Source organism: Onychostruthus taczanowskii, unplaced genomic scaffold, assembly GCF_017590055.1.
Source record: "Onychostruthus taczanowskii isolate IOZ18803 unplaced genomic scaffold, ASM1759005v1 scaffold493, whole genome shotgun sequence".
NCBI classification, from domain to species: Eukaryota; Metazoa; Chordata; class Aves; order Passeriformes; family Passeridae; genus Onychostruthus; species Onychostruthus taczanowskii.
This window is the reverse complement of record NW_024502491.1, coordinates 8,799-29,255: the sequence shown is the minus strand read 5'-3', so window position 1 is coordinate 29,255 and position 20,457 is coordinate 8,799. Positions and strand designations below refer to the sequence as shown.

At 58.9% G+C, this 20,457-nt stretch overlaps 2 protein-coding genes across 2 annotated transcripts; one reads left to right on the top strand and one right to left on the bottom strand.

The window, feature by feature from the left end:
- Nucleotides 1–3: 3 nt before the first annotated feature.
- LOC121341602 (mucolipin-1-like) lies at nucleotides 4–13,123 on the bottom strand (the record flags this gene model as incomplete). The annotated part of the gene is given in 11 exon segments (XM_041415251.1): nucleotides 4–158; nucleotides 161–217; nucleotides 1,060–1,182; nucleotides 2,050–2,151; nucleotides 2,844–2,993; nucleotides 4,072–4,178; nucleotides 6,303–6,402; nucleotides 9,252–9,348; nucleotides 10,596–10,674; nucleotides 11,867–12,017; nucleotides 12,914–13,123. Coding segments are annotated over 11 exon segments (1,331 nt in total), but the record flags the coding sequence as incomplete, so codon positions are not given.
- A 636-nt stretch (nucleotides 13,124–13,759) lies between these two features.
- On the top strand, nucleotides 13,760–20,113 carry LOC121341603 (zinc finger protein 850-like). The gene is made up of 3 exons (XM_041415252.1): nucleotides 13,760–14,959; nucleotides 17,689–18,052; nucleotides 18,218–20,113. The coding sequence occupies exons 1-3, from the start codon at nucleotides 13,867–13,869 to the stop codon at nucleotides 19,545–19,547; spliced, it is 2,787 nt and encodes a 928-aa protein (XP_041271186.1). The 5' UTR covers nucleotides 13,760–13,866; the 3' UTR covers nucleotides 19,548–20,113.
- Nucleotides 20,114–20,457: the final 344 nt, after the last annotated feature.

The following is a 20,457-nucleotide window of genomic DNA, read 5'->3' as shown; positions in this document are numbered from 1 at the left end:
ATGGTGTCGTAGGAGCCGGTGATGAGGGCGATGAAGAGGCTGAGCACCATGTAGATGAAGAGCGCGCTGAAGGAGTACAGGTACACCTGGCTGAAGAGCCACACCAGCGCCCCGCTGGGCCGCAGCGCCGCGAAGGTGGCGAACACCCTGTGTCACCCCTGTCATCGCCATTGACCAGCGAGAAGAGACACTCGGACACCATGGACAGCGAGCGGAACTGGGGACACACACCTGTGTCACCTGTCACACCTGTAACCTGTCACACCTGTAACCCCTGTCATCACCATGTCACCCCTGTCATTGCCATTGACCAGCGAGAAGAGACACTCGGACACCATGGACAGCGAGCGGAACTGGGGACACACACCTGTGTCACCTGTCACACCTGTAACCCCTGTCATCACCATGTCACCCCTGTCATTGCCATTGACCAGCGAGAAGAGACACTTGGACACCATGGACAGCGACCGGAACTGGGGACACCCACCTGTGTCACCTGTCACACCTGTAACCCCTGTCATCACCATGTCACCCCTGTCATTGCCATTGACCAGCGAGAAGAGACACTTGGACACCATGGACAGGGACCGGAACTGGGGACACACACCTGTGTCACCTGTGTGTCCCCTGTAACCCTGTGTCACCTGTGTCACCTGTCACACTTGTGTCACCTGTGGCACCTGTAACCTGTGTGTCACCTGCATTTCACCCATGGATTTGGGAAGGAACCCAACCCCAAAACCAGGACTGGAGAACATCACAACCCCAAAACTGAAATTTGGGAATCCCCCCAACTCCAGCCCCAAATTTGGGAATCTCCCGACCCCAAACCCGAAATTTGGGAATCCCCTGACCCCAAATTGGGATTTGGGGCCACCCCAGACCGACCGTGATGTGGTGTGAGCCCAGCACAGAGATTTGGGAAGGAACCCAACCCCAAAACTGGAATTTGAGAACACTCCGACCCCAAACCCCAAATTTGGGAATCTCCCAACCCCAAACCCGAAATTTGGGAATCTCCCGACACCAAACTGGGATTTGGGGCCACCCCAGACCCACCTTGACGTGGTGCGGGCCCAGCACGATCCAGCCGCAGAAGCAATACCCCAGATAAATCACGGCCACGCAGCAGCAGAAGCGCATCACGTTGGGCAGCGCCACGCGCAGCGTCACGATCAGGATCTGGGGCGAAAAACGGGGAAATCGGGAAAAACGGGAGTTAGCCGCGTGTGGGGCGGGAAAAACGGGGTTTGGGGTGGGAAAAGGGGGATTTGGGGTGGGAAAAGGGGATTATCCACGTGTGGGGAGAGCATCACGTCAGGAGCACCACACGCAGTGTCACGATCGGGATTTGGGGCAAAAAACGGAAAAATTGGGAAAAATGGGAATTATCCACAAGTGGGGTGGGGAAAATGGGGGTTTGGGGTGGGAAAATGGGGATTGGGAATGGAAAAATGGGATTATCCACGTGTGAGGAGAGCATCACGTCGGGAACACCACGCGCAGTGTCACGATCGTGATCTGGGGTGAAAAACAGGGAAATTGGGAAAAACGAAGAAAATGGGAAAAATGGGAGTTTTCCGTGTGTGGGGCGGGAAAAACAGGAATTGTCCCCAACCCAAACGTGACAAGGAGGATCTGGGGCAGGAAAAATGGGATTTAACCCTGGCCGTGTCCCCGTCCCCAGGTGACACAGGTGACACAGGTGTCACTCACATTGTACTTCTGGAAGAAGGTCAGGTACCGAATGACTGTGACCCCGTGACTGTCCCCTGTAACCCTGTGTGGTGACATCCCCTGTCCCCAGGCTACACAGGTGTCACTCACGTTGTACTTCCGGAAGAAGGTCAGGTACCGGATGACCCCGACCCCGTGATGTCCCTGTCCCTGTCCCCCAGGTGACATCCCCTGTCCCCAGGCTACACAGGTGTCACTCACGTTGTACTTCCGGAAGAAGGTCAGGTACCGGATGACCCCGACCCACACGAGTCCCTGTCCCTGTCCCCCAGGTGACATCCCCTGTCCCCAGGTGACACAGGTGTCACTCACGTTGTACTTCCGGAAGAAGGTCAGGTACCGGATGACCCCGACCCACACGAGCAGCGTCGATGTCCCCAGCAGGATGCTGCACACGTCGTACCCTGAGAAGTTCTGTGGGGACACGGGGACAGTGCCACTGCCACGTCCCCAGGCCACTGTCACCCTGGGGAAGGTGACAATGTGCCCTCCCATTGTCCCCAGGGTGGCAGTATCCCCCCGGGGAGGGTGACTATGTCCCCAGGGTGGCAGTGTCCCCCCGGGGGGGTGACAATGTCCCCCGGGTGGCAGTGTCCCCCTAGGGGGTGGCAAGGTCCCCATTGTCCCCAGGGTGGCAGTGTCCCCAGAATAGCAATGTCCCCAAGGTGTCAGTGTCCCCAGCCTGGCAGGTTCCCATAGCAATGTCCCCAAGGTGTCAGTGTCCCCAGCCTGGCAGGTTCCCCAGGGGGTGACAATGTCCCCAAGGTGGCAGTGTCCCCAGAATAGCAATGTCCCCAAGGTGGCAGTGTCCCTCAGGGGGTGCCAGTGTCCCCAGGGTGGCAGTGTCCCCAGAATAGCAATGTCCCCAAGGTGGCAGTGTCCCCAGCCTGGCAGTGTCCCCAGGGTGGCAGTGTCCCCAGAATAGCAATGTCCCCAAGGTGGCAGTGTCCCTCAGGGGGTGCCAGTGTCCCCAGGGTGGCAGTGTCCCCAGAATAGCAATGTCCCCAAGGTGGCAGTGTCCCCAGCCTGGCAGTGTCCCCAGGGTGGCAGTGTCCCCGGGTGGTGGCAGTGTCCCTCAGGGGGTGGCAGTGTCCCTCAGGGGTGACCTTGGCCTCGATGCCAATCTTGAGCACGGTGCCCAGCACGGTGAGGACGTCGCTGGTGACGAGCAGCAGGTACCAGCCATTGAGGAACTCCAGCCGGTCCGACAGGGACACGGTGACACCGCGGCGCCGGTGCAGGAACCGGCTGAACTCCTGGGGAACATTGTCATTGTCGTTGTGACTGTCACTGTCACCTCACAGGGACACGGTGACACCGCGGCGCCGGCGCAGGAACCGGCTGAACTCCTGGGGGACATTGTCATTGTCACTGTCACTATCACTGTCACTGTCACTGCCACTGCCATTGTCACTGTCACTGTCACTGTCATTGTCACTGTCATTGTCACCTGGCAGGAACTGGCTGAACTCCTGGGGCTACATTGTCATTGTCATTGTCATTGTCATGTCACTGTCACCTCACAGGGACACGGTGACATCCACTGCCACTGCCATTGTCACTGTCACTGTCACTGTCATTGTCACCTGGCAGGAACCGGCTGAACTCCTGGGGGGACATTGTCATTGTCACTGTCACCTCACAGGGACACGGTGACATCACGGTGATGGCTCAGGAACCGGCTGAAGTCCTGTGGGGACACTGTCATTGTCACTGTCACTGTCACCTCACAGGGACACAGCCACGCTGTGGTGACAGCGCAGGAACCGGCTGAACTATGGGAACATTGTCACTGTCACTGTCACTGTCATCTCACAGGAACCGGCTGAACTGCTGTGGGGACGTTGTCACTGCTGTTGTCACTGTCACTGTCACTGTCCCTGTCACCTCGCAGGAACTGGCTGAACTCCACGGGGACACGGGGACACCAGGATTGTCACCTCGCTGGGGTGGCACCACCTCCCACCATCCATAACCAACCCAATCCCATCCCATCCCCCAAACCCCAGAAATACTGTAATTCCCCCAAATCCCATAAATCCCCCCCAAATCCCATAATTCCCCCCAAATCCCATCAGTCCCATCCCCCAAACCCCACAAATCCCATAAACCCCCCAAATCCCACCAATCCCATCCCCCACACCCCATCAATCCCATCCCCTAAACCACACAAATCCCATAATTTCCCCCAAATCCCATCAGTCCCATGCCCCTAAACCCCATGAATCCCCTAAATCCCCCCGAATTCCCCCAAACCCCAAATTCCCCCAAAGCCCCCCCAGATCCCCCCAAAGCCCTCCAAATTCCCCCCAAATCCCCCCAGAGCCCCCGTACCCTCTGCAGGAGCAGCCCGCGGGCGATGGAGCGGGCGCAGAGCACCAGGGACAGCGCACACACCGCTGTCACCAGCACGTCGAAGGACAGCCGCAGCCAGTTGTCACCTGCGGGGACACCCGCCGTCACCGCCACCTCCGGGGACCCCGGGGGGCAGCGCGGGGACGGGGACACCAAGGGGATGGGGACACCAAGGGGATGGGGACACTGCAGGGATCTTGTGTCCCCTCAGGGACAGGGGACACCTTGGGGACAGGGGACACCGTGGGGACGGGGACACCGCAGGGAAGGGGGCACTGTGGGGACAGGGGACACCTTGGGGACAGGGGACACCATGGGGACAGGGGACACCGCAGGGACAGGGGACACCCAGGGATCTCGTGTCCCCTCAGGGACAGGGGACACCGCGGGGACAGGGGCACATCAGGGACAGGGGACACTCCCAAGGGACAGGGGACAGGTGGCATCCCCCAGCCTGTTGTCACCCACCAGGGACAGGTGCCCACTGTCACCTCTGCTGGGTGTGGCAGGGTGGTGGCACTCCCAGGGACAGCCCCCCAGCCCGTTGTCACCCATTGTCACCCGCTGTCACCTCTGCTGGGTGTGGCAGGGTGGTGGCACTCCCAGGGACAGCCCCCCAGCCCGTTGTCACCCATTGTCACCCACTGTCACCTCTGCTGGGTGTGGCAGGGTGGTGGCACTCCCAGGGACAGCCCCCCAGCCCACTGTCACCCATTGTCACCCGCTGTCACCTCTGCTGGGCAGTGAGGGGTGGTGGCACGCCCAGGGACACCCCCCCAGCCCATTGTCACCCACTGTCACCCACTGTCACCTCTGCCGGGCAGCGAGGGGTGGTGGCACTCCCGGATGGCCGCGTGCGTGTCCAGGCGGATCCGCACCCGCCCACTGTGGGCGCTGTTGTCAAACGTCACCTGGGGACAGGGGTGGCACTGTCACTGTCACTGCACTGTCATTGTTGTTGTCACTGTCAGTGTCGCTGTCACTGTCACTGTCAGTGTCACCGTTAGTGTCACTGTCGGTGTCATTATCAATGTTGATTTCGTTGTCATTGTCACTATCATTGTCACTGTAATTGTTATTGTCACTGTCACTGTCAGTGTCACTGTCATTATCATTGTCACTGTCAGTGTCACTATTACTGTGTTGTCACCCATTGTCACCCGCTGTCACCTCTGCTGGGTGTGGCAGGGTGGTGGCACTCCCAGGGACAGCCCCCCAGCCCGTTGTCACCCATTGTCACCCGCTGTCACCTCTGCTGGGTGTGGCAGGGTGGTGGCACTCCCAGGGACAGCCCCCCAGCCCGTTGTCACCCATTGTCACCCGCTGTCACCTCTGCTGGGTGTGGCAGGGTGGTGGCACTCCCAGGGACAGCCCCCCAGCCCGTTGTCACCCATTGTCACCCGCTGTCACCTCTGCTGGGTGTGGCAGGGTGGTGGCACTCCCAGGGACAGCCCCCCAGCCCGTTGTCACCCATTGTCACCCGCTGTCACCTCTGCTGGGTGTGGCAGGGTGGTGGCACTCCCAGGGACAGCCCCCCAGCCCGTTGTCACCCATTGTCACCCGCTGTCACCTCTGCTGGGTGTGGCAGGGTGGTGGCACTCCCAGGGACAGCCCCCCAGCCCGTTGTCACCCATTGTCACCCGCTGTCACCTCTGCTGGGTGTGGCAGGGTGGTGGCACTCCCAGGGACAGCCCCCCAGCCCGTTGTCACCCATTGTCACCCGCTGTCACCTCTGCTGGGTGTGGCAGGGTGGTGGCACTCCCAGGGACAGCCCCCCAGCCCGTTGTCACCCATTGTCACCCGCTGTCACCTCTGCTGGGTGTGGCAGGGTGGTGGCACTCCCAGGGACAGCCCCCCAGCCCGTTGTCACCCATTGTCACCCGCTGTCACCTCTGCTGGGTGTGGCAGGGTGGTGGCACTCCCAGGGACAGCCCCCCAGCCCGTTGTCACCCATTGTCACCCGCTGTCACCTCTGCTGGGTGTGGCAGGGTGGTGGCACTCCCAGGGACAGCCCCCCAGCCCGTTGTCACCCATTGTCACCCACTGTCACCTCTGCTGGGTGTGGCAGGGTGGTGGCACTCCCAGGGACAGCCCCCCAGCCCACTGTCACCCATTGTCACCCGCTGTCACCTCTGCTGGGCAGCGAGGGGTGGTGGCACTCCCAGGGACACCCCCCCAGCCCATTGTCACCCATTGTCACCCGCTGTCACCTCTGCCGGGCAGCGAGGGGTGGTGGCACTCCCGGATGGCCGCGTGCGTGTCCAGGCGGATCCGCACCCGCCCACTGTGGGCGCTGTTGTCAAACGTCACCTGGGGACAGGGGTGGCACTGTCACTGTCACTGCACTGTCATTGTCGTTGTCACTGTCAGTGTCACTGTCAGTGTCACTGCACTGTCATTGTCACTGTCAGTGTCACTGTCAGTGTCACTGTCATTGTCACCATCAGTGTCACTGTCGGTGTCATTATCAATGTTGATTTCGTTGTCATTGTCACTATCATTGTCACTGTAATTGTTATTGTCACTGTCATTATCATTGTCACCGTCAGTGTCACTGTCACTGCCAGTGTCATTATCAATGTTGATTTCGTTGTCATTGTCACTATCATTGTCACTGTAATTGTTATTGTCACTGTCACTGTCAGTGTCACTGTCATTACCATTGTCACTGTCAGTGTCACCGTCACTGTCAGTGTCATTATCAATGTTGATTTCGTTGTCATTGTCACTATCATTGTCACTGTAATTGTTATTGTCACTGTCATTGTCAACGTTGTCATTGTCAGTGTCAGTATCCCTGTCACTGTCAACGTTGTCATCACTGTCGTTGTCGTTATCAATGTCATTGTCACTGTCATTGTCAAGGTCATTATCATTGTCACTGTCAGTATCACTGTCACTGTCATTGTTATTGTCAGTACCGTTATCATTGCCCGGTCATTGTCATTGTCACTGTCACTGTCACTGCCAACGCCGTTGTCAATGTCACTGTCATTATCAATGTTATTGTCACTGTCACTGTCACTGCCAACGCCGTTGTCAATGTCACTGTCGTTATCAATGTGATTGTCACTGTCAGTGTCACTGTCAGTGTCAATGTCGCTGTCGCTGTCAGTGTCATTATCAGTGTTGATTTCGTTGTCATTGCCACTAGCATTGTCACTGTAATTGTTATTGTCCCTGTCATTGTCAACGTTGTTGTCACTGTCGTTGTCGTTATCAATGTCATTGTCACTGACACTGTCACTGCCACCGCCGTTGTCAATGTCACTGTCAACGTCACTGTCGCTGTTATTGTCATTGCTACTGTCCCTGACGTTACACTGTCACAGCCACTGCTATTGTCACTGTCATTGTCACTGTTGTTTGTTTGAACAAGGCTGATGGCAGTTTGGGATCTCTGGAGTGGCAGTGGAACTGTTTCCTGATGAAAACATGGAGTGAATGTCCTCCAGGGAAAGAGGGAGAGGCCCTGGAGGGAGAAGGTGAGGGCCTTGGGCCTCTCCTCAGGAAATCTCCTGGAGACAGGAGCACCCTCTGCCCAGGGAGGGGCTCCTTCCTCTAACCCACCCCCTCCCAGACACCTGGAACTCTTTCCTGGCATTTCCCTCTCCCTTCATCCCGTGTGCAGCTCCTGCCCTACCCTGGCAGCGGGGCCGTGTCCCCGTGGGCAGCCCAGCTGCCACTGTCACTGTCACTGTCACTGTCACAGCACTGTCACTGTCACTGTCACTGCACTGTCATTGCCATTGTCACTGTCATTGCCATTGTCACTCTCACTGTCCCTGACGTTACACTGTCACTGCCACTGCTATTGTCACTGTCATTGTCACTGTCATTGTCACTGCACTGTCATTGCCGTTGTCACTGTCACTGTCCCTGACATTACACTGTCACTGCCACTGTTATTGTCACCGTCATTGTCCCTGCACTGCCATTGCCATTGTCACTGTCACTGTCACTATCACTGTCACTGTCACTGTCATTGTCACTGCACTGCCATTGCCATTGCCACTGTCACTGTCACAGCACTGTCACTGTCACTGTCACTGCACTGCCATTGCCATTGTCACTGTCACTGTCACTATCACTGTCACTGTCACTGTCACTGCACTGTCATTGCCATTGTCACTGTCACTGTCACTGTCACTATCACTGTCACTGTCACTGTCACAGCACTGCCATTGCCATTGTCACTGTCATTGCACTGTCACTGTCACTGTCACAGCACTCGCTGGCAGCCCCCTGGGCCCGCAGAGGGACAGAGGGACAGCCGAGGGACAGAGGGACACTCCAGAGGGACAGAGGGACAGCCGAGGGACAGAGGGACAGCCGAGGGACAGAGGGACACTCCAGAGGGACAGAGGGACAGCCGAGGGACAGAGGGACACTCCAGAGGGACAGAGGGGGACACAAAAGGGACATGAACGGGACAGGAGAGGATACGAGAAGGACACTCAGGGGACACTGGGGACACTGGGGGGGGCACTTGGGGACACTCAGGGGACATTTGGGGACACTCGGGGGCACCCAGAGAACACTGGGGACACACAGGGGGCACTTGGGGACACCCAGGAGACAGCTGGGGACACTTGGGGACACTAAGGAGACATTGGGGACACCCAGGGGACACTGGGGACACTTGGGGGACACTGAGGGGACAATTGGTGACACTTTGGGGTATTTGGAGACACTCAGGGGACACTTTGGGGTGTTTGGGAACACTTGGAGAAGTTCTGGGGTATCTGGGGACACTTGGGAACACTTGGGGACACCCAGGGGACACTTTAGGATGTTTAGGGACACCGAGGGAACAACTGGGGACACTCTGGGGTGTCTGGGGACACCCTGGGGACAACCAGGGGAGGACACCCAGGGGACACTTTAGGATGTTTAGGGACATCGAGGGGACACTTGGGGACACTCTGGGGTGTCTGGGGACACTTGGGGACACCCAGGGGACACTTTAGGATGTTTAGGGCTGGGGACACTCTGGGGTGTCTGGGGACACTTGGGGACACTTTAGGATGTTTAGGGACACTGAGGGGACAACTGGGGACACTCTGGGGTGTCTGGGGACACTTGGGGACACTTGGGGACACCCAGGGGACAGCCAGGGGACAAGTGGGGACACTCTGGGGACACTTGGGGACACTGACGGTGACGCTATAGGTGTAGCAGTCGGGGATCTCGTGGTTCAGCAGCGTTTGGATGTTGATGGCCTTGAGCTGGAACTCCACGGTGACATTGATCAGCCTGAGGGGACACAGACACCCGGGAGGCCCCGAACCCCGAAAAGGGGAAATTCACCCCAAAACACAGAGACAGGGGAAATTCACCCCAAAAACACCCAAAAAAAGGGGAAATTACCTCAAAAACACCAAAAAAGGGGAAAATCACCCCAAAAACACCCAAAAAAGGGGAAATTCACCCTAAAAACACCAAAAAAGGGGAAATTCACCTCAAAAACACCCAAAAAAGGGGAAATTCACCCCAAAACAGAGACAGGGGAAATTCACCCCAAAACACAGAGACGGGGGAAATTCACCCCAAAACACCAAAAAAAGGGGAAATTCACCCCAAAACAGAGACAGGGGAAATTCACCCCAAAACACAGAGACGGGGGAAATTCACCCCAAAACACCAAAAAAAGGGGAAATTCACCCCAAAACAGAGACAGGGGAAATTCACCCCAAAACACAGAGACGGGGGAAATTCACCCCAAAACACCAAAAAAAGGGGAAATTCACCCCAAAAACACCCAAAAAAGGGGAAATTCACCCCAAAAACACCCAAAAAAGGGGAAATTCACCCCAAAAACACCCAAAAAAAGGGGAAATTCACCCCAAAACACAGAGACAGGAAATTCACCTCAAAAACACAAAAAAAGGGGAAATTCACCCCAAAACACAGAGACAGGGGAAATTCACCTCAAAAACACCAAAAAAATGGAAAATTCACCTCAAAAACACCAAAAAAGGGGAAAATTTGACCTCAAAAACTCAGAAACGGGAAATTCCACCTCAAAAACACAAAAAAAATCAATGAAAAAGGCGAAAGTCACCTCAAAAATCTCCCGAAAAAGGGAAAATTCCATCTCAAAAATCCCCAAGAAAACCCACAGGAAAGGGAAAATTCCACCCCAAAATCCCAAAAAATCCTGGGAAAGGGAAAATTCCACCCCAAAATCCCCAAAAAAAGACAGGAAAGGGAAAAATTCAACCCCAAATCCTAAAAAATCCTGTGAAAGGGAAAATTCCACCCCAAAATCCCCCAAAAAAAGACAGGAAAGGGAAAATTCCACCCCAAAATCCTAAAAAATCCTGTGAAAGGGAAAATTCCACCCCAAAATCCCCCAAAAAAAGACAGGAAAGTGAAAATTGTGCCCCAAAATGCCGCGAAGGAATTTGGGGAAGGGAACACGAATCCCGCCCGGGGGTTTTCGGGATGGGAAGGGCCCGTCCCGGCGGGATTTTGGGGATTTGGGGGTTTTTTGGGGTTACCTGTGGAACTGGAGGGTGAAGTTGCCCTCGGGGCCGTCCAGCGGCGGGCGGGGGTCCCCGGGGCGCAGCCCCACGCACTCTGCGGGGTCGGGGTCGGGGTCGGGGAGCGCCGGGAGCGCAGAGCCCCCCGGAATTCCCAAATCCTGGACCCCAAATGGGTTCGGGACACGGGGAATGCTCCAGGAGCACCCCGAACCCCAAATCCCAAATCCTAAACTTTAAATCCCTAATCTCAAATCTCAAAGCCTAAATCCCAAGTCCCAAACCCCAAATATAGCCCCAAATCCAACCCCAAAACCTCTAATCCAAATCCCAAACCCCAAATCCAGCCCAAACCCTGAATCCCAAATCCCAAACCCCAAATCCAACCCCAAAACCCCAAACCCACATCCAACCCCAAATCCCAAAACCCCAACTCCCAAATCCAACCCCAAAACCTCAAACTCATATCCAACCCCAAATCCCAAATCCCAAATCCAGCCCCAAACCCCAAACCCCAAATCCAACCTCAAACCCCAAAGCCCAAATTTAATCCCAAACCTCAAATCCCAAACCCCCAGCCTCAAATCCCAAACCCCAAACCCCAAATTCCAAACTCCAAACCCAAATCCCATCTCAAACCCCAAACCCCAAACCCCACCCCAAATCTCATCCCAAACCCCAAACCCCACCCCAAACCCCATCCCAAACCCCAAACCCAAACCCAAACCCGACCCCCAAACCCCATCCCAAAACTTCCCCAAACACCCCAAACCCCCACCCCCGCCCGGTGTCCCCACCGGTGACCACGCTGGGGTCGATGTCGAAGGTGTCATTGCCGGGGTCGATGTCCCCCCTGCGGAAGAAGCGCTGGCACAGCCGGAGCCCGCGGCCACCCTCGGGGCCACCGTAGGCGTAGCGGCCCAGGGTCTCGTTGGGGACAGCCAGGTACTGCAGGGACAGGGACAGTGGTGGCACCTCAGTGTCCCCAGACTACCCCACGGCCCCAAAACATCTCTGTGTCCCCAAAACGTGGTGGCCAGGGTCTCGTTGGGGACAGCCAAGTACTGTGGGGACAGGAACAGGGGGCTGGGGGTGGCACCTCAGTGTCCCCAGATCACCCCATGGCCCCAAAACATCTCTGTGTCCCCAAAACTGCTCTGTGTCCCCAAAACTGCTCTGTGTCCCCAAAACATCTCTGTGTCCCCAAAACGTGGTGGCCAAGGGTCCCGTTGGGGACAGCCAGGTACGTGGGGACAGGAACAGGGGGCTGGGCCGCCCGGTGTCCCCACCGGTGACCACGCTGGGGTCGATGTCGAAGGTGTCATTGCCGGGGTCGATGTCCCCCCTGCGGAAGAAGCGCTGGCACAGCCGGAGCCCGCGGCCACCCTCGGGGCCACCGTAGGCGTAGCGGCCCAGGGTCTCGTTGGGGACAGCCAGGTACTGCAGGGACAGGGACAGTGGTGGCACCTCAGTGTCCCCAGACTACCGCACGGCCCCAAAACATCTCTGTGTCCCCAAAACGTGGTGGCCAAGGGTCCCGTTGGGGACAGCCAGGTACTGTGGGGACAGGGACAGTGGTGGCACCTCAGTGTCCCCAGACTACCCCACGGCCCCAAAACATCTCTGTGTCCCCAAAACATCTCTGTGTCCCCAAAACTGCTCTGTGTCCCCAAAACATCTCTGTGTCCCCAAAACGTGGTGGCCAAGGGTCCCGTTGGGGACAGCCAGGTACTGTGGGGACAGGGACAGTGGTGGCACCTCAGTGTCCCCAAACCACCCCACGGCCCCAAAACATTCCTGTGTCCCCAAAACATCTCTGTGTCCCCAAAACGTGGTGGCCCAGGGTCCCGTTGGGGACAGCCAGGTACTGCACGGACAGGGACACAGTGTCCACGTGCCACCTTCTCGAGGACGAAGGCCAGGTGCTCCAGGAGGTCCCGATGTCCCCAACCCCTCGATGTCCCCAACCTCTGCTGGTGTCCCCGTGCCACCTTCTCGAGGACGAAGGCCAGGTGCTCCAGGAGGTCCCAATGTCCCCATCCTTACTGATGTCCCCAGCCCCTCCCAATGTCCCCAACTCTTCCCAATGTCCCCAACCCCTGCCGGTGTCCCCGTGCCACCTTCTCGAGGACGAAGGCCAGGTGCTCCAGGAGGTCCCAATGTCCCCAAGCCCCGCAATGTCCCCAACCCCCCAATGTCCCCAACCCCTGCAGGTGTCCCCATGCCACCTTCTCAAGGATGAAGGCCAGCTGCTCCAGGAGGTCCCGATGTCCCCAAGCCCCGCAATGTCCCCAACACCCCAATGTCCCTAACCCCTGCCGGTGTCCCCGTGCCACCTTCTCGAGGACGAAGGCCAGGTGCTCCAGGAGGTCCCCACGGGTGTAGATGGCCTGGGTGTCATCGGCGCCGTCCTCGTAGCCCTTGAGGAACAGGTGCTTGAAGGCCACCGTGTTGTCCTCCTTGAAGGCCACCACCAGCTGGTTGCTGAGCCTGAACAGGATCAGCTTGGGGACAAAGGCCACCACCTCTGTCACGACCTGTCCCATTGCGGTGACACTGCTGTGTTTTGTCCCAAAATGGTGCCACAGCTTGGGGACAAAGGCCACCGCCCTGTGAACCCCTGTCGCACCGTGGTGACACTGCTGTGCTGTGTCCCAAAATGGTGTCACCCCATGCTTGGGGACAACAGCCACCATGGTCAGGATCTGTCCCACCCTGGTGACACCACCGTGTTTCACCCCAAAACGGTGTCACCCCGTGCCTGGGGACAAAGGCCACCGCTGCCATCAGCCCCTGTCCCAACACAGAGACGCTGCCGTGCTTTGTCCCAGGACACTCCGGTGTCCCTTTCAAAGTGTCCCCATGTCCCTGCGCCCCCTCCCCGCTGTCCCTGGCACCTCATTTCCAATGTCCCCGTGTCCCCTCCCTGCTGTCCCAGCCCCTCGTGCTGCCATCCCCGCTGTCCCTAACGTCCCCAAATCCCTGTGCGCCCCCCGCACAGTGTCCCAGCCCCTCACCCTACTGTCCCCGCTGTCCCAGCCCACTGTCCCCATGTCCCTGTGCCCCCTCCCCACTGTCCCCAGTGTCCCATGTCCCTGTGTCCCCTACCGGATCTCCAAGCCCCTCGCCCTGCTGTCCCTGCCTGCCATCCCCGGTGTCCCCACATCCCTGCCCGCCAAGCCTGACCATCCACCAGAGGATCCACACGGGAGAACGGCCCTACAAGTGTGAGCAGTGCGGGAAGAGGTTCACCCAGAGCTCCCACCTGATTGTCCACAAGAGGAGCCACATGGGGCAAAGGCAGGGATCTGAGGGGGAAAAAACGACCCTGGGCAGCGACGGCGGCCGGAGCTCGGAGCTGGGGGTCCCTGAGCAGCTCCAGGACGGGGAGAAGCCCCACAAGTGCTCGGAGTGTGGGAAGAGCTTCGGCAAGAGATCCTACCTGCTCCGGCACTGGGTTACCCACACGAAGCAACGGCCCTACGAGTGTGGGCAGGGCGGGAAGAGCTTCACCGAGCGCAACACCCTGACCAAACACCGGATGACCCACACCGGGGAACGGCCCCACGAGTGTGGGCTGTGTGGGAAGACCTTCACCCAGCGCGCCCACCTGATTGTCCACCAGAGAAGCCACACCGGGGAGAGGCCGTACGAGTGCGACAAATGCAAGAAGAGGTTTCAGACCAGCTCCACTCTCGTCGTGCACCAGCGCATTCACACAGACGAGAAGCCCTTCCGCTGCCCCGACTGCGGGAAGGGGTTCAGGGAAAACTCCACCCTCGTCAAGCACCGGCGCGTCCACACCGGGGAGAGGCCCCACGAGTGTCCCCAGTGTGGGAAGACTTTCAGAGAGAGCTCCCACCTGATGGTTCACCAGAGGGGCCACACCGGGGAGAGGCCTTATGAGTGTGAGGAGTGCGGGAAAACCTTCACCCAGAGCTGCAGCCTGGTTGTCCACCAGAGGAACCACACGGGAGAACGGCCCTACGAGTGTGGGGAGTGCGGGAAGAGCTTCACCCGGAGCTCAGGGCTGATTGCCCACCAGATGACCCACACCGGGGAGAAGCCCTACGAGTGTGTGCTGTGTGGGAAGAGCTTCAGTACGAGCTCCTACCTGGTCAAACACCAGATGATTCACAGCGGGGAGAAGCCCTACGAGTGCGATCAATGCAGGAAAAGGTTTCAGAGCAGCTCGGATCTCCTGAAGCACCAGCGCATTCACACCGACGAGAGGCCCTTCCGCTGCCCCGACTGCGGGAAAGGCTTCAGGCACAATTCCGACCTCGTCACCCACCGGAGAATCCACACCGGGGAGAAACCCTTCGAGTGCGGGCAGTGTGGGAAGAGATTCTCCAGGAGATCTGCCTTGACCAAACACGAAACCAGCCAGCACTAAGGGCAGCCCTGAGAGAGCCCAGAGCGCAGGAAGAGCTCCGTGCGCTGCTCCAGCTCCATCCCCCGCGGGAGGATCCGCGCTGGATGATCCCCAGGGAGCCCCGGTGATCCCTGGTGCCGGTGATCCCTGTTGGGAAGACACCTGCCCGGGGGCTCCGCATCCTCCTGGCTCGCCGTGGCCTGGATTTTTTTAAAATTTCTGTCCTTTCCAAACACCCAAATGTGGGTTTAAAAATAAAGATGTTGAACTAAGACAAGGATGGAGACATGGGAGAATTTTCCAGGGGATGAGCAGGATGCTGGGTCCAAGGGAGTTGAGAGTTCCTCGGACAGATTTGGGGGTTCCTCGGGGCTTTGGGCACGCCATGCCTGGTGGCTCCAGCTGTGCTGGGAGACCCTGTCAGGTTCTGGGGCCTCTGATCAAGGATCCTCTGTCCTGGAAGTGTCCTCATGTCCTCCTGTCCTGGTTCCAGTTGTCCCCTGTCCAGGTTCCTGTACCCCCCATTCCTGTATCATCCCACTCCCAGTCCCATCCTGCTCCCATCCTCCAGTCCAGCTCCCATTCCCTGTCCTGTATTCTCTGTCTGGTTGCTGTTCCCATATTCCCAATCCCATTCCCATTTTCCTATTCCCAGTCACAGTCTCGTTTCTGATCCCGGGCCCATCTTCCTCGTGCCTTTCCCGTATTCTCACTGTGGTTGCTGTGGAGGTGACACCCCGGGATGTCACCAAGGAGGGGGGGGGTAAGGGGGGAGCCCCGCCTGGGGGATTTGGGGTGGCCCCGCCCCCTTGATCTGGAGACCCCAAATCCGAGCTCCGGGACCGGACACCGGGACCGCCCCGACCGGGCTGCGAGCTCCGGTACCGAGCAACGGGACCGTCCGGACCAGAATCCGAGCTCCGGCACCGAGCAACGGGAACGTCCGGACCGGGCTGCGAGCTCCGGGACCTCCCGGATCGGGCTCCGAGCTCCGGTACCGAGCACCGGGAAGCCACCAAGGACCCCCAGAAACAGCTCCGAGATCCGGGACCGGACACCGGAACGGTCCCGACCGGGCTGCGAGCTCCGGGACCGGACACCGGAACCGGGAAGCCACCAAGGACCCCCAGAAACAGCTCCGAGATCCGGGACCGGACACCGGCACCGCCCGGACACCGGAATCCGAGCTCCGGTACCGAGCACCGGGGACACCCCGGACCTACCGGAGTCCCCCTCGCGCTCACTCCAAGCACCAACACCGGACCCCAGACCCACCGGGGACCCCCGGCCCGGGCGCTGCGCTCCGGTACCGAACACCGGACACCCCCGGGACTCCCCCCACGGCCCCGGGATGTCCCCCCCGCACCCATGGCCCGGTCCCGGCAGGTACCGAGCCCGAAGCGGGGGGGCTGGGGATCACGACCACCCCCAACCCAAAAATCATCCCCGGGGAGGGGAATTTGGGGACCCCGGCGACCCCCGGCAAGGGGGAACTGGGGGGTCCCGGGCGGATTTCGGGGGTCCTGAGAGTTTTTGGGGGGGGGGGAAACCACAAACTTCAAGGGGGTCCCCAAAATTTTCACCTCCCCGAAAAATTCCCTGCAGCTCTGGGGGAGGGGGAGGACCCGAAATTGGGGGGAGGGTCCCCAAACCCCCGGCCCATCCTTGGGGAAGGGGAAAGCTCTGGGGGCTTCCCGTAAAGGACCGCGAGGGAACCGCTGGGTTATTTGCATAACCCCGCCCACTTAATTAAAAAACCACAAACAAAAAAACACCAAAGAAAGACCGCCTAGGAAAGTAAATTTATTTGCATAGCCACGCCCACATAAAAATTCAAACCTCCCGCCAAGGGAAACATTTACATAACCACGCCCAAAGCACCACCCAAAGCACTGCGCGCCTCTCGCCTTAACACCCACCAATCACAGCGCAGGATTCCAACTGGATTTGCATAACCACGCCCACCCCTCCCCCCGCCGGCCGCAGCCCCGTCCGGGCGCTGCTCGCTCCCAGTTCCCTCCCAGCGCTCCCAGTAAGAGCGGCCCCGGCAGGGAGAGCGCTCCCAGTGTCCGCCCGCTGCTGCCAGCATCGCTGCCGCTGCTCTCCGGATCGCTGCCGGCGCTCCCAGCATCGCTGCCAGTGCCGCGCGGGCCGGGGCCGCTTGGGAACCCGCCCGGGGCAGAGCGCGGCTGCTTTTGGGGGTCGGCACCGCCCGGGCCGGGCTGGGAGCGAGGGAGCAGCGGCAGCGAGAGGGGGGACAAAGGAAGAGGAGGAGGAGGAGAGAGGGAGGAAGAGGAAGAGGAGGGACAAAGGAAGAGGAGGAGGGAGAGAAGGAGAGAGGGAGGAAGAGGAGTTCCCAGTCCAGCTCCCATTCCCTGTCCTGTATTCTCTGTCTGGTTGCTGTTCCCATATTCCCAATCCCATTCCCATTTTCCTATTCCCAGTCACATTCTCGTTTCTGATCCCGGGCCCATCTTCCTCGTGCCTTTCCCATATTCTCACTGTGGTTGCTGGTTCCCTGTTCCCTGTCCTGTTCCAATATTGTCCTCCCCGCTCCCATTCCAGGTTCCTCTCCCATATTCCCTGCCCTAGTCTCGTAATCCCGGACCCATTCCCAATCTCTGCCTCATATTTTCAGCCCAGTTCCCAGTCCTGGTCCCAGGCGGGGATGCGAGGGGGAAAGAGCCAGGCTGGGCCGGGGAGGCGGCCGGAGCTCGGAGCTGGGGGTCCCTGAGCAGCTCCAGGACGGGGAGAAGCCCCACGCGTGCTCGCAATGTGGGAAGACCTTCAGGTGGAGATGCTGTCTGGTTGACCATTTCAGAATCCACACTGGGGAGAGGCCCTACGAGTGTGGTCACTGCAAGAAGAGGTTTCAGACCAGTTCCAAACTCCTCGAGCACCGGCGCACTCACACCAAGGAGAAGCCCTTCGTCTGCCCCGACTGCGGGAAGGGCTTCAGTCAGAAGTCCAACCTCGTCACCCACCGTCGCATCCACACCGGGGAGAGGCCCTACAAGTGTGGACATTGTGGGAAGAGCTTCACCACAAACCAGCAGATGATTGTCCACCAGGTGATCCACACGGGAGAACGGCCCTACAAGTGCGGACACTGTGGGATGAGCTTCACCCTGCGCTCCCGCCTGGTTTTACACCAGAGGAGGCACCTGGGGCATTGGCGAGGATCCGAGGGGGAACGACCCTCCCTGGGCCGGAGCTCGGAGCTGGGGGCCCATCGGCAGCTCCAGGATGGGTGGAATCCCCACAGGTGCTCGGAGTGTGGGAAGAGCTTCACGTGTAAATCCTCCCTGATTTACCACTTGCGAATCCACACCGGGGAACGGCCCTACAAGTGTGGCCAGTGTGCGAAGAGCTTCAGCACAAACTCCTGCCTGATCGTCCACCGGAGGATCCACACTGGAGAGAGGCCCTACAAGTGCGGGCAGTGCGGGAGGGGCTTCACTTCCAGCACGGCGCTGACCGTCCACCGCAGGAAGCACACGGGGGAACGGCCCTACGAGTGTCTCCAGTGTGGGGAGAGCTTCAGCCGCAACTCCCACCTGAGTGTCCACCTGATGGGCCACACCGGGGAGAGGCCCTACCAGTGTCCCCAGTGTGGGAAGAGCTTCAGGACGAGCTCCTGCCTGATGAAACACCAGATGATCCACACCGGGGAGAAGCCCTACGAGTGTGGGCAGTGCGGGAAGAGCTTCATGGCGAGATCCTACCTGGCTGTCCACCAGAGGAGCCACACCGGGGAGAGGCCCTACGAGTGTCCCCATTGTGGGAAGAGCTTCAGCACGAGCTCCTACCTGATCGTCCATCAGAGGATCCACACCGGGGAGAGGCCCTTCAAGTGTGGGGAGTGCGGGAAGAGCTTCATCACCCGCTCCTTCCTGATCTACCACCAGAGGATCCACACGGGGGAGCGGCCCTACGAGTGTGATGTGTGCGGGAAGGGCTATCGCACCAGCTCCCTTCTCCTCGTTCACCAGCGCACTCACACCGATGAGAAGCCTTTCCTCTGCCCCGACTGCGGGAAGGGCTTCAGGGACAACTCCACCCTCGCCATCCACCGGCGCACCCACACCGGGGAGAGACCCTACCTGTGTCCCCAGTGTGGGAAGAGCTTCATGCTGAGCTCCTACCTGACTGTCCACCAGAGGAGCCACACGGGGGAGCGGCCCTACCGGTGTGGGCAGTGCGGGAAGAGCTTCACGACGAGCAACAGCCTGGTCTGCCATCAGAGGATCCACAGCGGGGAGAGGCCCTACCACTGTGGGCAGTGTGGCAAGAGCTTCAGCACGAGCTCCTGCCTGGCTTCCCACCAGAAGAGCCACAGCGGGGAGAAGCCCTTCGAGTGTATGCTGTGTGGGAAGAGGTTCCGGGTTAACTCCACGCTCCAGAGGCACCAGAGCGCACACTCGGGGGAGAAGCCCTTCCGCTGCCCCGACTGCAACCGGGGCTTCAAGCTCCACACCTACCTTGTCAAGCACCGGCTCATCCACTCCGGGCAGGGGCCCCGTGAGTGTCCCCAGTGTGGGAAGAGCTTTTCCGCCACCTCTTTCTTGGCCAGACACCAATGGAAGTACCACTGAGGGCAGCCCTGAGAGAGCCCAGAGCGCAGGAAGAGCTCCGTGCACTGCTCCAGCTCCATCCCCCGCGGGAGGATCCGCGCTGGATGATCCCCAGGGAGCCCCGGTGATCCCTGGTGCCGGTGATCCCTGTTGGGAAGACACCTGCCCGGGGGCTCCGCATCCTCCTGGCTCCCTGTGGGCATATCCGCAGTCCAACATCAGACATCCGTTGTGCAGAGCGGATTTGTCAAGTTCTGACCCTAGAAAAATCTCAGTTTTTCCGTCTTGTGGTGGTCTAAGCAACATTAGATAGCCTCGGAGGTCTTCTCTAACATCAATCCATTGTTTTATTTATTTCTAGCCCACGGGCATCTTCCACAGTGGAATGGAGTGGGATTGGGGCAAAACCCCCAAATTTTGGAGAGAGTGGTGTGGAAACTCCTCCAAAAAAGGTTCTTCCCACCCATCCAAGCATGTGAGTGCTCTGCCAGCAGGGACACGTAAATCCTCGTTTTGGTTTTGGAATGAAAATGTTTCTGTTCATCCCCTTGAAAGCCCTGAAGCTGAGGTAGAAATAAAGACGTTGATCTGAGACATGGATGGGGACACGTGGGGGACAGTGGCATGGGGACGTGGATATGGGGGACATGGACATGGATGGGGACGTGGCCATGGATGGGGACATGGCTGTGGATGGTGACATGGCTATGTATGGGGACGTGGCTATGGATGGGGACGTGGTCATGGATGGGGACATGGCTATGGATGGGAACATGGTGGGACATGGCCATGCATGGGGACGTGGCTATGGATGGGAACATGGTGGGACGTGGCCATGGATGGGGACAAGGTGGGATATGGACATAGATGAGGACATGGCCATGGATGGTGATGTGGCCATGGATGGGGACATGGCTATGGATGGTGACAT

What these genes read in the sequence shown, in the direction of transcription:
- LOC121341603 (XM_041415252.1), top strand. Translation starts at nt 13,867, where the DNA reads ATGGGGCAAAGGCAGGGATCTGAGGGGGAAAAAACGACCCTGGGCAGC. An exon ending in TGCCTTGACCAAACACGAAA is followed by an intron (nt 14,960 to 17,688) that starts CCAGCCAGCACT and finishes GGGTCCCTGAGC; the next exon opens with AGCTCCAGGACGGGGAGAAG. An exon ending in ACGGGAGAACGGCCCTACAA is followed by an intron (nt 18,053 to 18,217) that starts GTGCGGACACTG and finishes GAATCCCCACAG; the next exon opens with GTGCTCGGAGTGTGGGAAGA.